The sequence below is a fragment of the Panthera leo genome, chromosome A2, assembly GCF_018350215.1.
Source record: "Panthera leo isolate Ple1 chromosome A2, P.leo_Ple1_pat1.1, whole genome shotgun sequence".
NCBI lineage: Eukaryota > Metazoa > Chordata > Mammalia > Carnivora > Felidae > Panthera > Panthera leo.
In genome coordinates, this window is record NC_056680.1 from 62,591,208 (window position 1) to 62,607,781 (window position 16,574).

At 49.4% G+C, this 16,574-nt stretch overlaps 1 protein-coding gene across 1 annotated transcript in view; it reads left to right on the top strand.

Moving 5' to 3' along the window:
* Positions 1-16,574, top strand: part of ABCA13 (ATP binding cassette subfamily A member 13) — a 374,957-nt gene that overhangs the window by 115,193 nt on the left and 243,190 nt on the right. The window contains exons 27-28 of the mRNA XM_042927326.1: positions 12,678-12,791; positions 15,898-15,988. Coding sequence (XP_042783260.1) covers positions 12,678-12,791; positions 15,898-15,988 — 205 coding nt within the window. The remainder of the gene's footprint in view (positions 1-12,677; positions 12,792-15,897; positions 15,989-16,574) is intronic.

The window sequence follows — 16,574 nt, forward strand, 5'->3', positions numbered from 1 at the left end:
CAGCCGCGACTGTCTGGCTTCCTGAACATTGGATGCGGTCAGTAGATGCTTGGTCTCAAGCCCCACCTCGTTGGAGGTCCCAGAAGCTTTGGCACGTGTCATGTGAAGCAACATCGGCTCCATGTTGTAAACTGTTTAGTACTTTGTCTTATTCTCTGCATCCCTTTCTTTTTTTTTTTTTAACGTTTATTCATTTTGAGAGAGAGAGAGAGAGAGAGAGAGAGAGAGAAAGCATGAGTGGGGGAGGGGCAGAGAGAGGGAGACACAGAATCCGAAGCAGGTTCCAGGCTCCGAGCTGTCAGCACAGAGCCCGACGCAGGGCTTGAACTCACGAACCGTGAGATTGTGACCTGAGCCGAAGTCAAACTCTCAACCGAATGAGCCTCCCAGGTGCCCCCAGAACAGATTTTTAACAGCAATATTGTGACAAGGACTGTTCAGCCTCCTAGCACCTCGGTGTGAAGTGGCCACCATGTCTTTAGGAGAGGGTGTTAATTTCACAGGGTTCATCCTTGGACACTGAGGGAGGCACCCAGGAGCATGATGGAGGTGACACAGGCAAGGCTGGGGGGGGGGGGGCGCCCTCCCTGTTCCCTCCATCTGCGTGACCTTGGGCTTGTCACTCTCCCCGTAGAGACCTCTTCCTCCATCAGCAAAATGGAGGCGCAAGCAAGCTCCGGGATTTCATCGGGGATACTTGTTCGTGGGGACACACTGCGGTCCATGGCGTCCTTACCGTGCGCTTCTTTGGCTGGGCTCTCTGACGGGTGTGTCCCCAAAACCATCTGCACCCCCTTTGACAACACTTCCCAGACCCCAAGAACACAACGGCTACGATATCTAGGGAAGACCCAGCTCGTTCTGGGAGGGTCTTTACATGTGGATTGATGGTATTTCCACGTTATTATTCGGGAGATCCCAGTCCATCAGTGCGCTCGTTTAGTTTTGTTGGTCAGAATTGTGTTTGGTTTGGGGGCACCTGGGTGGCTCTTGATTTCGGCTCAGGTCGTGATCTCGGTTCATGAGTTCAAGTCCTGCGTCGGGCTCTGTGCTGACAGCTCAGAGCCTGGAGCCTGCTTCAGATGCCCCTCCCCTGCTCATGCTCTGTCTCTCCTCTCTCTCAAAAATAAATAAACATAAAAAAATTTAAAAAAAGAATTGTGTTGGTTTTGGCCCCAGGCTGATGCAAAATTAAAGAACAGAATGAAGACAACACATGAGCTTTTATTTTTTTTTAATTTTTTTAAATGTTTATTTATTTTTGAGAGAGAGGCAGGGGGGTGAGCAGGAGCAGAGAGAGAGGGAGACAGAGGATCCCAAGCAGGCTCTGTAGTGAGAGTGGAGAGCCCGATGCGGGGCTAGAACTCATGAACCAAGAGACCTTGACCTGAGCCGAAGTCGGACGTGTAACCGACTGAGCCGCCCAGGTGCCCCAACACATGCGTGTTAAGAGAGATTATAAAAGTGAAAAAAACGAAAACAGATACAAGAATTAGATTTTACGTCCACGAGTAAGTAGCCTGTCAGGAACGGCATCGTGAGCTCAGCGTGTACACGTCAGCCACCCACTGGTGTCCTTCCCGATGGGACGCCAGCCCACTACACTCAGCACCGCGCTCTCCCCAGAAAAGTCATCTGACTCCCTGTGCTCCATTTCCTTTTACCAAACAGGCTAAAAATAACTCTCTTGCATGGCGTGCAGTCCGGAGGATCAGAACGAAAAATCAGAAATGACACTTAGGGGGCGCCTGGGTGGCTCGGTTGATTAAACGTCCGACTTCAACTTACAGCTCAGGTCTTACAGTTTGTGAATTCGAGTCCCGTGTCAGGGTCTCTGCTGTCAGCACAGAGCCGGCTTCGGATCCTCTGACCCCTTCTCTTGCTGCCCCTCCCCCACTCATTCCATCTCTCTCTCTCTTTCTCTCTCTCTCTCTCTCACTCTCTCAAAAATATGTAGAAAATAGCAAACAAATGTAATCCTGGATCTTCTCTACCGACGTGATTTCTGAAGGACATTCTGACCGTGTTCGTTGGGTCCTGGGAAGGGTGAAAATCACCCTAGGAAGCAGGCAGAGGGGGCTGAGGGGCTGGGGATTCCCAGCCGGGGTGGGGCCCGGCAATTTTGTCCCCAGAGGACCTGTGGTAGTATCTGGAGTTGTTTCTGGTGTCATGACCAGGGCGCTGCTGGTGGGGTAAGGGGGGGGAGCTCCTGGCACCCAGTGGGTGGAGGCCGGGATGCCGCTGTGCACCCCGAAATTCACAGGGCAGCCCCTGCTGTCGTGGGGGAGGCTTGTCTGGTGTCACTGGTGCTGAGGAGGAGAAACTGCAGGATGAAAGGTGTCTAGACAGGGTGGGAGCCCAAGGGAGGAGAGGACAGAGGAGGGACAGCCTGTGCTCAGAGTGTGAACCCAGGCTCACCCAGGCTAACCTGTCCTGGTGATGGTGCTCAGCGGGGGCTGGCTGTGGGCCGAGGGGGAAGCCGAAGGCACAGAGCACTTGGCCTTATCCCTGTGTGTCTCAGAACAAGTTGTCACCACACAAGTTGGCCCTGGGGCATCGTGGTGGTCAGGCGGGGGCAGGAGTGGATTAACGTCTCCTGGCACGGGGGGAGGGAGCCAGGCTTTCCTGATGTCTGTGTCCTGAGCTGAGGTTGGTGGCCAGCTGTGTGCCTGCGGCTCCAAGGGGCAAGGGGGGCCTTGGCCCCAGGGTGGCCTCAGCCCGGTTGGAGCCCCGTGGCCCAGGCCGGGTGTCTGAGAGCAGGAGCTGAGATCAGATGTGTTTGTTGTATGGACCGCCATACCCAGCGCCCAGTATCACAGTGGGCAAATGGTTGTTGAATGAATCACACAATACTGATTATATGGCTCTTGTGCCCATTCTGTCGAAGACTTCCCTGAATTTATGTATACCCGGGACAGGATAATCTCTGGGCTAAGCCCTGTGCCCTCCCTGCATCCGGCGACTCTTCCTTCCATCACCGGGGCCGTTGTCCCCGGGCACAGGTCAGCGGTAGTCTGGCCTGAGGATGGCAGCGGTAACGTGGTCAGGGAGAGTGGTCTGCTCTGGGTATTACTTACCCTGATTGACTCCTGGCCAGGTCCCTGGCGTGGACCGTCTCACCCCTCAAACAAATGCTGGTGGAAGGAACTCACCCATTATACAGAGAGGAAAACCACAGCCTGGAGAGGAGACATTACAGAGCTGGAAAGTGCGGGGAGCTGGAATTCAGGCCACGTGTGTTACTCTGAAGTCTTTGACACACAGCCTGTATGAGCTTGCACGTAAACTAGCCGGGAGACTTGGACAAGAGATTTGTTTTCTTCTAGCCCTGGAGGCTGCAAGTACAAGATCAAGGTGTCCACACGGTTGGTTCCTCCTGAGGCCTCTCTCTTGGGTGTGCAGATGGCTGTTTTCTCCCCGTGTCATCACATGTTCATCCCTCTGTGCGTGTCTGTGTTCTGACCTCCTTTTCTTACAAAGGCCCCACTCTTGGGGTGCCTGGATGGCTCAGTCGGTTAAGCGTCTGACTTTGGCTCAGGTCATGATCTCGCAGTTCGTGGGTTCGAGCCCCGCGTCATGCTCTGTGCCGACAGCTCAGAGCCTGGAGCCTGCTTCGGATTCTGTGTCTCCCTCTCTGCCCCTCCCCCGTTCTCTCTCTCTCTCTCTCTCTCAAAAATAGATAAACATAAAAAAAAAACAAACCCGCTCATTAAGGGTTAACATGTGACTTCATGTTGATTTTATCCCCCGTTTTAAGACTCTTTCTCCAAAAAGAGTCACATTCTGAGGTCTTGGGGGTTATGGATTTTGGGAGGACACAGTCTAGCATGAACACTGATACTTTCTTTTATCACTTGAAAATGGAAATGTGTGGGGCCATGTAGGAAACTCGCCAACTCTGTCCATAGGGTTCTGTGGCCAGTTCTGGAATCACATGGAAGGGAGGTTGATTTGCTAATGAGCGCATGAACACGGGCCTTGATTCTGCAAAGCAAGAGACGCACAGAAACAGGTTCCAGGGCCGCTCCACTGACATCACCTGGCCTTGGGGTCCCCCAGATACTCTTCCTTGAACCTTGTCACTGTGAACTCGCGCCCGCGGCAGGGTCCAACCTCACTCGTCGGCGTTATCTGCACAGCCTGCTCATGACAAGCTGCTTGTAGGCTTCTAATGAAGAACCCACTGAAGTGTGCAGACCTTAGTTTCCAGGACCGGCGGGAGGAGGAGAAGATAGGGTTCAGATTGCTTTCGTAATTAAAACACTTTCCCTAAAAGTGGAACTAGTGACACTTTCCCTGGGTCCCTGGAGGCCCCCTCTGTCAGAGAACGAAGACTGTCGCTTTTATTCTGACAACAGTTTGCTCTCAAGTTCCTGAAGCAGCCGTGAAGCCTCGGTGTGGGTCCCGCTACTTTGGGCCTGAGCAAGTTTCCGGAGACTGAGGGCAGCTGGTGGCCTGGAAGCCGGACATGCCGGCTGCTCTGAGATGGAGACCCAGGCCCAGGAGTCCAGGAGTCCCCGGGCTGTGAGCAGTGTCACGAGCACGGCTTGGTGCCAGCCATGTGAGCCCGGGAGGGAGAGCCACGCAGGCCCCACTGTCCCACTTGCTGACTGTGGCCACTCTGAGGTCCTCATGCAGAGCCCCACGTCAGACTCAGGGCGACAGCCTCGGCACCCTGCCTTGACCTCCCCAAATCCCTGGGGTCAGTTTCTGTGGCTTCTCACCTCTGTCAGCTCTGCAAGCCTACAGTTTTTCTTTTGTTGGGTACCAGACCACGTTTAAAACTAGTTTTTGGTGTTTGGAGTGATTTTGACATAGTTGCATTATTGGCGCCCCTGGGTGGCTCAGTCGGTTAAGCGTCTGACTTCGGCTCAGATCACGATCTTATGGTTTATGAGTTCAAGCCCCGAGTTGGGGTCTGTGCTGACACCTCACAGCCGGCTTGGGATTCTCTCTCTCCCTCTCTCTGCCCCTTCCCCACTCACGCTTTCTCTGTCTCTCAAAAATAAATAAGATCAGGGGTGCCTGGGTGGCTCAGTCGGTTAGGCATCCAACTCTTGGTTTCGGCTCAGGTCATGATCTCACAGGTTCGTAAGTTTGAGCCCCGCATCAGGCTCCACGCTGACAGTGTGGAGCCTGCTTGGGATTCTCTCTCTCCCTTTCTCTCTGCCCCTCCCCCTCTCGCTCTCTCTGTCTCTCTCAAAATGAATAAACTTGAAAAAAAATAAACTTAAAAAAAAAAGAAATTGCATGATCTTTACTTCTTTTAGACAAGAGATTTGTTTTCTTCACGGCAGTTTTATTCACGGCATACACATTTTTGCTGTTTTCTGAGCACGGTGTCTGTCTGGTTATTTTCCAGTGTGTTGGTCAGGGTCCAATCAGAAGAAACAGCAAGGAAGGTTGAAATGAAAAATCACGACTGTAACAAGAGCTTAGAGTCCCAGGGGGTTGGTTAAGGATGTGAAGAATAAAGGCCCAGGGCAGACCCTTACCGGGCTGGCAGGACCTCGGGGAGTGGGAGGAACCACCCTGGAAATGGCCTCCCCACCCAGGGTCAGGGTCCAGACCCCACTGGGAGGAACACAGCTGTGGTCAGCTGGGTGCAGAGGTCACCGGGGGCCCTGCTGGTGGTGCCGAGGACCTGCATTTGTGGGTGCAGGGGAACCCCTACGCTTGGCCACTCTGCAGAGCTGGACTGCAGCACGGCTGGGGAGGTCATCGTGGGGATACCGCACCCCTGGGAGAGGTGAGTTCTTGGACACCTGCTGAGCTGTGGAAGGAGGGACCCTAGGGACATTGCCTTCTCTATCCTGCTTTAAAATACTTGCCAGATCTTTCCGGCGTCTGATTTACCTCAATATGGACATCAGTTAATTGCTTTTCTTTTTTCCTTTTTTTTTTTCATGTTTATTTATTTATTTTGGGAGGGAGGGGCATAAAGGAAGAGAGAGAGAGAGAGAGACTGAGAGAATCCCAGGCAGGCTCCGTGTTGTCATCGTGGAGCCTGATGTGGGGCTCGATCTTACCCACCATGAGATCATGACCTGAGCTGAAACCAAGAGTTGGTTGCTTACCTGACTGAGCCACCCAGGCGCCCCCCAGTTAATTGCTTTTCGTATTCAAGGTGTGATTTTTCTGGTTCTTTGTGTAGAGGGCGATTTTCACTTGTGTTGTGGGAACTGGGGGTTTTCTGTCAGGAGATTGTAAAAATGTTTTATTCTTGCCAGAAGTAACATCTCTCAGGTTTAACAAAATACAGGTTTCAGCCTCCCTGTGGTTGTGGTTTGAGGGACAGTTGAATCCTAGCAGCCTCTGATAGGCTGGCCCCTCTGCTGCATCTGGGGCTCCCCTGGCCCCTGATGCTCCTGCCTGAGGGTGGTTTGTCCAGGCCCACATGCTTCCAGATGCTTCCGGGGGCGGGGGATGGGAGTTTGTGGTCGAGAGCCCTCTTGTTGGGGCCAGGCCACTTGTCCCTCTACCTCCTGCTCGGTGACTGTGCGGGGTGTGTGTGCTGAGATTGTCCACGCGGGACCCTCTGTCGCCTCCACCCTCCCCTGGGGTTTCCTGGGCTGCTTCTCTGCAGTGAGGGTCCTGACTGATCCTTTTTGTTGATGTTTCAGCAGGATTCCTGTCTGTCGTGGGAGGAGTGAGCCTCCCATCTGCGTTCTGCTGCTGGCTTGTTGGCTGGGGAAATGCAGGGTGTGGGTCAGCTTCTGTTGAGTGGGGGTCAGAGGGCACCCTTCTGCTGATATTGTCCAGTCCTGGGGAACCGACTGGCTTGCTTCCTCCTTCCTCCTTTTAGAGTTCTCTATGGACGCCTCTTGCATTGTTTCCAGAGGGTACGGCAGTTCAAGCAAGGAGACAGAGACTTGTGGACAAAGTCCCCTTTTCTGAGTCCTTTTGACATGAGTCTGCTTATCTCTGCTGGGTGCCTGCTGGGTGTTCCAGGCCCAGCCCTAGGAGCAGCTGCTTCTCCAGCAGGTTCTAGTCTCGCGCTCTCAGTGCCGGAGAGGTGCCTTGCTGTTAGTCCCCGTTTTCCACCTCCTCGGTCGCTGGACACAGCACACGTTCTGTTCCTGCCTGAAGGTTTTCTATGGCTTATCCGTAATTTGTCATGTTCCTTACAAAAATATATTTCACTGAGATTTTAAAATCTAGGGTCGCAGAGATAGCATTCTTTTGCTTTAAAACATTTCCTCTGTAGGGGCGCTGGGGGAATCAGTCAGTTAAGCATCTGACCGTGGCTCAGGTCATGATCTCGCAGTTCGTGAGTTTGAGCCCCGCGTCTGGCTCTGTGCGGACAGCTTGGAGCCTGGAGCCTGCTTCGGCTGTCTCCCTCTCTCTCTGCCCCTCCTCACTAGCACTCTGTCTCTCTCTTTCTCAAAAATAAATAAAAACATTTTTAAAAAATTATAAAAAAAAAAATTTCTCTGTATGTGTTATAGGGATTTTCCATACTTGGGAGGTTTATTTTCTAATATTGTCAAATTAAATTATTAAATTATCTATTATTCAAACATCAGTATTTCCGATTGTTTTGAATATTTAAATTAACACCAATATTAAGGTTTAGATGCACTCTAATATATTGATTAATATTAAATAATTTAAAATTAGACTCAGCGGAGATCTGTATACTTTGTTGTATGTTTAGGAAAATAGCTCATTTTCTCATTGTTTTTCTTTTTCTCCATGTCATTTCTTTTTAAGTTTTAAAAACATTTATTTACTTATGTTATCTCTACCCAACGCAGGTCTCGAACTCACAACCATGAGAACTAGAATCACATCCTCCACCACTGAGCCAGCTGGGTGCCCCTGAAGTTATTTCCTTTTAACATTTATTTTTATCCATTTCTTTCGGCTTTCCTCATATTTGTTGTATTATTGTACTACGTTGACTAAGTTTTGGTTTTTAATTAGTAACAAACCTACTGGAGTCTGCAATTTGGTTCTATCTAGCATGTTGTTATGGCTAATATCTTTATTATTGCCTATGTAAACACTTCCTAAGTAATATCCTATAACTCAAGAGTTATTTGTATTATTTAAAATTTGCAACTCGTTAAATTAAAAGGTGTTCACGCGGGGCGCCTGGGTGGCTCAGCCGTTAAGCCTCTGACTCTGGCTCAGGTCATGGTCTCACAGTTTGGGAGCTCGCACCCCACATCGGGTGAGCACGAGCCCCGGGTGAGCCCTGCTTCTCTCTCTGCCCCTCATGGGATTCTCTGTCTTCCCTCTGCCCCGTCGTTCACTTGGACCCTCTCTCTCTCTCTTTCTCTCTCAAGAAAAGAAAAGTGTTCACACAAACTTTGGCTAAGAATTTCTAATTTCATAACACACACCTAAATGATTTATATATTTTGGGATTTTATTGTATGTTAGTTTCAATAAATTTTCTTCGGCATTTGAAAAGCAAGGATATGTATGTATACAGAGGATAAAATAGGATATTTTAACTAATTTAGGTAGCCATAGATTTAGGTAGTCATACAAAAAAGATGTACATATTTGTATTGGGACACCTGAGTGGCTCAGTTCCTTGAGCACCTGCCTCTTGATTTCGGTTCAGGTCACAATCCCAGAGTTGTGAGATCCAGCCCCGTGTCGGGCTCGTTGCTGAACATGGAGCCTGCTTGGGATTTTCTCTCCCCTCTGCTTCTCTCCCTGACGTGTGCGTGCACACGCGTGTGCACATGATCTGTCTCTCTCAAAACAAATAAGGGTATATATATTTATAAACTTACTAGATACCTATGTAAACATACATATATATTTGGTGTGTCTGTGTGTGTGTTTGTAGAGTTAAGACTTTTCAGATCTCCTGTGGTTGCATCGGGAACACCATCCAGCCCCGGCATGTGGGTGTGCAGTTTGGCTGCTGCCGGGGCTGTTTACTGAGCACTTACTATGGCCCAGACCTGGCCCTGAGACACTGTCACGTACCCTAATATCACCACCTCTGCTAACCCCATTCCTCTCGGAGCCTGAAGCCTACGGTTAAGCAATGGGGCTTAAGGCCAGGCAGCAAACAAGGGGCAGAACTAGGGTTGTAACCTGGACAGGGGCTCGTTCGTGACTTGACTCTTCAAGGACCGTCTGCCGGGTTGTGAAGGGCTCCTGGTATTCAAGTGTTACCATGTTCCTTTCTTGTTTCTAGTCATTTTTACTTCATATATTTTGATGATATGTTCCTGACTGCATAAATATTAATCGTTGTAAATTGTAATTTTTTTTCAGAATAAAACAAATTTTGTTCTTTTAAAAAAAATGTTTATTTTTTAGAGAGAGGGGGGAGGGTATGAGTGGGGGAGGGACAGAGAGAGGGGGACAGAGGATCCGAAGCAGGCTCTGCTCTGACAGCAGAGAGCCCCATGTGGGGCTCGAACTCACAAACTGCGAAATCATGACCTGAGTTAAAGTTGGACGCTTAACAGACTGAGCCTCCTGGGCGCCCCAAACCTTGTTTTGTTTATTCTTTTTACTGCAAATTTTCTTTTGTCTGTTGTTACCATTTCTAGCTTTTTTTGTTTTGGCTTGATATTTAAATCTTTTGTTTTTAGTCCAATATAAAAATCCAGTTGGCTTTGATAGCATTGTGTATAATCTTAATCTTAATTAAGAAAAGAGTTTTGCTTACTTTGTTCATAGCTATATTTCTAGCACCTGGACCTGGCTTACAGACAATAAATATAGACACTTCCTCAATCACTTAACCAACTGGGTCTGAGAATCTCCATCCTAATTGGATGTTTGGACCTATTCATAGTTATTGTCGTGAATGGCATGTCTAGAGTTATTTTTGTCATTCTCTGTTAGTTTTAAAATTTATGCTTGGCCTTGTGTTTTTCTTTTTTCCTCTCTTTTGCCAAAGGAATCTGTTTTTCTCCCTTCTGTTTTTTTTTTTTAAGATTTTATTTTTACGTGATCCCTACACCCAATGTGGGGCTCGAACCCACAACCCCGAGATCGGGGGTCACAGTCTTCACGGCAGGTGCCCCTTCCTTCTGTCTTTTTAACGTGTGCTTACCTGTCACAGTTAATGCTGTGTTTCTTACTGGGGTAGGAGTCCCAGTTCGCCTGCATGCGTCTGTACCTGCCCGTCACCCTGTCTGTCGCCGAGGGAGCCTGAAACCCTATGGGTTTCTAACATGATGACAGTCACCTCCGTAAAAGTTAGCAACTGGGGGTTCTAATTTCAGTTATAACCTTCCTATTATAATTTTATGATTGTTACACTTAAGTTTCAAGAATCATTGTTGGCATCTGGATTAAACTTAGAACTTTGTTAGCCATTATTTAAAATCAGTTCTCTGTGTGAATGCTTTCATGGCTCATCTCCATTTCGATCGTATTGGGAAATTTCTATTCTTATATTGTTGACTTAACGTGTACTCAGGTTGTCTTCATGTGACTGTTGGGACCGTTCACAGGTAGCTGAGGTTCTTTCTCCTTGGGTGTCGGAAGATGGCTTTCTGGGGCTCCCCCCCTTTGCATCATAGCCTGGCTGACGGAGGAATTCTTGGTTTATGTTGTCTCTCTCTCAGGACTATAGAATGTGCTTCATCGTCCACTGACTTTTAATTTTGCAGAGAAGCTATCTGAAACGACATGAGTTTTTTAAAATTCCTTCTGAAGAAGCTTCTTGTGAACTCCTTGGGGCGCCTGGGTGGCTCAGTCGATTAAGCATATGACTCTTGATTTGAGCTCAGGTCATGATCTCACAGTTTGTGAGTTCAAGCCCTGTGTTGGGCTCTGTGCTGACAGCGTGGAGTCCACTTGGGATTATCTCCGTCTCCCTCTCTCTCTATGCCCCCCCGCCCCTTTCTCAAAATAAAGAAACTTTAACATAAATAAATAGTTTAAAAATAAAAAAAAGAAGTTTCTTGTGAACTCCTCGATGCATATATATTCATTCAGTTAGAATCCCAGATCTGACGAGGTATGTGATTTTGTTTATTATCAGAAAGGCTCCGAAACGTGCAGACTCAGGGATGTTTGTGACCAATGGTGATTCCTGACCCCGCTCTGGCCCCTTCCCTCTCCTGGGATTTGCCTCCTCTTTGGCTTAGATCTTTAGCATCTGTCCTAGATCCTGGTTTTACTTTTCTTCCCCTCTGTCTCGCACCTGCCCTCTGAGGGCCAAGATGGCGTCATAGGTTGGTTCTGTGTGGAGACTGTCCCTGTTGCTGGTTCCAGAACACTGCCCGTCTGCCACCCACTGGTTCTGGGTTCAGCCGCCCGGTGGTCAGCCCTCAGGTGGCAGCTCCTTAGCCCAGACGGCTCCTTCTTATCTCCATGTTCTCCACTCTCCTTGACCAGCCGTGACAATATGGAGAATATGAAGTAGACATTGCCTACATTTTCTCCTCTCTTTCATGAAATCAGCTCCAGCCGAAGACCTTTCTCTCTCCTGAGTCATAGTTGGCCTCCTCTCTTGACCAGGAGGATCATTTCACAGGCCCCAGAAGCAGAGGACTGCGTTTACCCAGCACGGGCAGGCAATAGCAAGTGTGTGAGTCCTGGTGGCCCAGGTCCACACGCAGACAGAGTGAGACGTGTTTCTGCACCAATTCACACGCCTGGCAGCCAAGTCCCAGGAGGAGGGGCTCCGGGCCGGGCTGGGGGGACAGGGCCGCGACCTGTGGACACCCCAGCTGTGCTCCGGGGGGCGCTCCTGCCCCATCTTTGGGCTGAGAGTGTGCTTTCCTATCTTTTCTGGGCTGGTTGGTTTTCAGCTCCTGACCTGGGATGACCTGGGGCATTAGGAGGGTCTCCTGGTGACCCCAGGGAAGTGTGGTTGGACTCTCCCAGGCCCTCCGTACTAAGCCTTCTCTTTGGCATTTAGACTATTTTCCGTATTAAAAATATAGTAACATTCCATGGACATTTTCATGGAGATACCTTTATATTTCATTCATTTATTTTTAAATGTTGATTCACTTTGAGAGAGACAGAGAGAGCAAGTGGAGGAGGGGCAGAGAGAGAATCTCAAGCGGGCTCTGCACTGTGAGCCCAGAGCATGACACGGGGCTTGAACCCACAAACTGTGAGATCATGAACTGAGCTGAAATCGGTTGCTTAACCAACTGAGCCACCCAGGCGCCCCTATATTTCATTTAAATCATTTCTTAGGATAGAGTCCTTTTATCTTTAGGGAAAAAAAGACATGGGCATTTTTTTTTTTTGTGGGTCAGTGACTCAAGATTTTTATGATTCCAAGCTATTTTACATGAATCTTGGGTTTATTTGCTCTGCCAGCAACAATAAATGATCCAATACAACCAGTTGTGCTGTATCTTCAACAGCGCTGGGTGTCGTAGAACAAATACACAGACATTACCTGACAGCTTATTTTTGAGGAGATGTGGGCAAACATTATTTTGTTTAGCCGGTACGTACTGGCGACATTGGCCGTTCCCCTCTGTGAACTCAATCCTGGGAGCACCACGGTGAACAGGTGGGTCGCACCTGCAGAGATGAGGGCACCAGAGCCGGTCCCCTGGTGGGGGGACATGTCGGTCGGCCTGCCCGTGGCCTTGGCACGTCTTTGTTCTGCTGGCCAGTCCTGTCCTGTGGCCTCTCTCCCCTGCTGTAGCTGCACAGTCCTTAAGAATCTTCTTGAGGTGGCCCAGCAGAACTAGAGACATACCCACGTTTGCTTTCCTTTGCAGGCAAATTATACTTTTCATTTCGTGGACAAGCTGAAGACTTTAACAGAAACCTTGCTGGAAGTGTCCAGCGTTTTTCAGAGTGGAGGGAGTAGCCAGATGCTCAGCAAACTGCAGGTGAGTGGTGGCTTTCCTCCCAGAGCACCTGCTAGGGCGCGTCTGTGAAATCAGAGTGGCCCCTTCGAAGACCCCAAGAGCCCCTCGGGTGTGCTTGTTGGTTGACTAATCACGTTGACCTGAAGGTGAACTTGTGAGGCAGTTTTGTGAATTACCAAGGGTTTTATTCATGCCGGATGTCACTATTATGAGCATCGTGAATAATTTATTAACACTGGCCTGTTCTTTCAATTCCATAACTTAGATGGAGGCATGATTTTGTACCTTAATGCTCCTTTGAGTGGTTTGCGTACTATTCAACTCTGGGTCTACTTAAAGGATCAGTTATCACTCCCTGACATTCTGTATCGAGAACCTAAAATATTCCAGAATTCGGGGGCTGTGGTTTAAGATGGCCAGCTCCTGCGGAGCCCCACAGCTGTGAACTTCAGAACTTTAAATGAGGTAGGCCACATAATAACCGGGGGCCATTTGAAAAAGAACCCTAACTCACTGAAGTCTGATAGCATGAGAAAGTATGCCCGCATTTTCATTCCTGTTCCGCCTGTTTCTTACGCACCAGGTGAGTAGGTCAGGGTGATTCACAGCATGGATTCAGGAGCCAGCTTGTCTGGGTTTGATGCCCAGTTGAGCTGAGCCTAGCACTGCTGTGTGATCTCAGACTGGTCACTGAACTTCTCTGTGCCTTGGGTTTCTTATCTGTGCTGTGAGGAAATAATCGTAGTTACAAGCTGTAAATCACTGAGGGTCTGGGAGGCACTTGGAATAGTGTTTGCCATGCAGGAAATGCTTCTGTGTCTGGGGCCTCCCACAGTGGGTGCTAAGACGAGAGAATTTTATTTATTTATTTTTCATTTTATTTTATTAAAATTTGTTTTAAGTTTTATTTTGAGAGAGAGAGAGAAAGCATGAGCAGGGGAGAGGCAGAGAGAGAGACGGAGAGAGAGAATCCCAAGCAGGCTCTGAGCTCTCAGCACAGAGCCCCGACATGGGTCTTGAACTCACGAACCGTGAGAACATGATCTGAGCTGAAATCAAGAGTCAGACGCTTCACCGACTGAGCCACCCAGGTGCTCCCCAACGGGGGAGAATTTTATTATGGGAGAGGGAGGCAAAGGGTGCTGGGGAGCTCGGGAGCATAGGCACCTGAGGACATGCAGGTCTGACCCCGGGACCCAGAGAGGGAGGGAGGCTGGGCGGGAGCATCCTAGCCGGTCCTGCAAGGTAGTGAATACACTGCCCAGAGCTTCGGTCAGTTTTCCCTGGGGAATCCTGTGCCGGGGTCCTGCGGCTGCCTGCAGTGGGCCTGGGGGGGTGGTCGTGGCCCCCGACAAACCCAGGTGGTTTCCGAGCCCAGCAGCGGCCGTCAGTTCTGTCCTGGTCTTTGAAGGTCCACGACGCTGGTTCTGAGGGCGGCCAGCACCGTGCGAGTGCCGGGGCTATTGTCATATTTTTCTTTGACTTGTCTGCTCGTGGATTAGTTTGTTTATATGGGGGTCAGTAGGCTTTCTCTGTAACAGGTCAGATGGCGGATGATGTAGGCTTTCGTAAAGTCTCTGCTGGGACTGGAAATTACACACCGCATTATAAGCAAAAAAGGGAGCGTCTGCACAGTCTCGTGAGGATGTGACCAGGTGCCTGACTGTCCCTCGAACCACACGGCTCCTTGGAGAGGTCCTCTGATGGTCTGCCATCCTCCAGGCAGTCACGTTAGCCGCACAACTCTTTCCTCCATCTGACTCTGCCACCAGCGGCTTAGGCTAGTGCCTTTGCTGGCGACCGAGGCCTGGACCTCCTTCCTGCTCAGTTAAGAGTGAGTGATCTCCTCTCGGAGATGTGGCCGAGGTTCAGGGACTAACACACAGAAAGTGCCCACCCTGTGTCTGCCACGTGCCCGACAAAAAATATGTAAGATTCCAAAAAGGAGCGCACACCAGGGTTTCGTACTGAAATCCTGTCATCCGTAGACACGTCGATGAAATCGTCACATCTCTGGGGCGGGTGTGAGAAGTCCGAGAGCTCGATGCAGAAGGTAGACCACATTCGAGAATTCCTTATCAGGAGCTCCGAGTTGTAAGGTTGTGCGCTAACAAAATGTCGGGGTCACATATAAATATTCTCTAGTGAATGGACACGTTCCAAAATTAGTCCCTGTTCCGCTAGCCTCCCCCGACCCCCCCCACCAACCCTCACCGCTTAATCCTGGCGCTGGCCTCACGGGATTTTGTCCTCTGTCTGCTGTGGACTGTTGGGTGTTGTGGGGGGCAGTAGTATATAAGTCAGTGCATGCCCACTTCAAGATCAAGAGGCAAAGTTTCATGAAATCACCCTGGAGGGGGCGCCTGGGGAGCTCAGTCGGTTGAGCATCTGACTCTTGGTTTATGTTCAGGTCACGATCTCAAGGTTCGGGAGATTGTGCCCCGCGTCAGGCTGCCCGCTGTCATCTTGGAGCCTGCTTGGGATTCCCTGTCTCCCTCTCTCTCTGCCCCCTCCCTCCCATGCTCTCTCTCTCTCTCAAAATAAATAAATAAGCATTAAAAAAAGTCACCCCGAAGAGCCCTCTGTAGGGAAACCATTGACAAAGGAGAGGCAAAGCCATCAATATGTAAGAGGGGTCGCAGCGATCATGATATGAAAGTGTCTCCCGAAGATGAGATTTGGTTGCCAAAGGATTAAGAAGGTTCAAGGGACGCAGAAACCCTTCCTCAGTGCTTTTCTGACAGTGACCCCCTCTTTACAGCTGGCCTGTGGAAAAGACCGTTAAGGATCTGATACAAAGGGTCACCATACACTTTTGTTAGAAAATTTTGCTGGAAGGTCACACTGAGTTCATTCTTGGTTTTCAGAGATTAGTGCGTGACTTCAGTTACAATCTGAATTGTCACAATTGTTCCTTTTGGTTTTCAAGATAAAATTGTCATCAAATGTTAGGCCATTATTTACCATGATCTTTAGAACCTTTTTTTTTTTTTTTTTTAACCATGATTCACTTTATGTGTCCTTGTCTTGTATACTGAAACTTTGAGTTAACCTCACAAGTATTTTTCATTGAATAATAAGTGAGGAAATGAGATTATTTTTGTGAAGCTGTGTTATTTCCCTTTAGGCAGCCCTGAGAAACAAATTCATAGGAAACTTTGTAGAAAGCCAGCTGCACATTGATGTAGACAAGCTGATGGAAAAGCTCCAGACTTACGGTAAGTGGGCGGGTGTGCGGGTGTAAGCCGGTGGGCGAGTGCGTGTAATTGTGCGAGCACACGTGGGCGTGTACGTGGGTAGGTGTGCAAGCTGGAGGCCAGGTGTGCAAAAGCATACGTGGGCAGGTGTGCAATGTAAGTGTGCGGGTGTGCGAGTGTACGAGGGTGGGTGTGGCAGGGTCCGCTTCCCTATTGGCCCGCCGCCGGGGTGCTCATCCTCCTGCCTCTAAGTTTCGGGGTGACACTGTCCAGTCACTCTTCCTCTCGGGTTTCTGGTTTCTCGTCCACAAGACTAGAAATGCTCTCATTTGTTCTTCCCTGCGGTTTTCTGATTTGCCGAGTCGGGGCTTGAGTAGCAGGGAGCGCACTTGGAGAGGAAGGCTTCTGATACCAAAGGCAAGAATTCTGAGACTTCAGATAAGTTTATGGAATGAGGGAGCGTTCCTGAGTCAGGAGCTGACGGAAAGCAGGTGCGTCGATTGGAAGATTTGGAGCTGAGGCTAGAAGGTTCTGTCAATCAGCGGATGGTTGTATTGCCTCAGTAGTTTGTCAGTGCACGAATCCATTTGTTTGTTTCTTTTAAGTT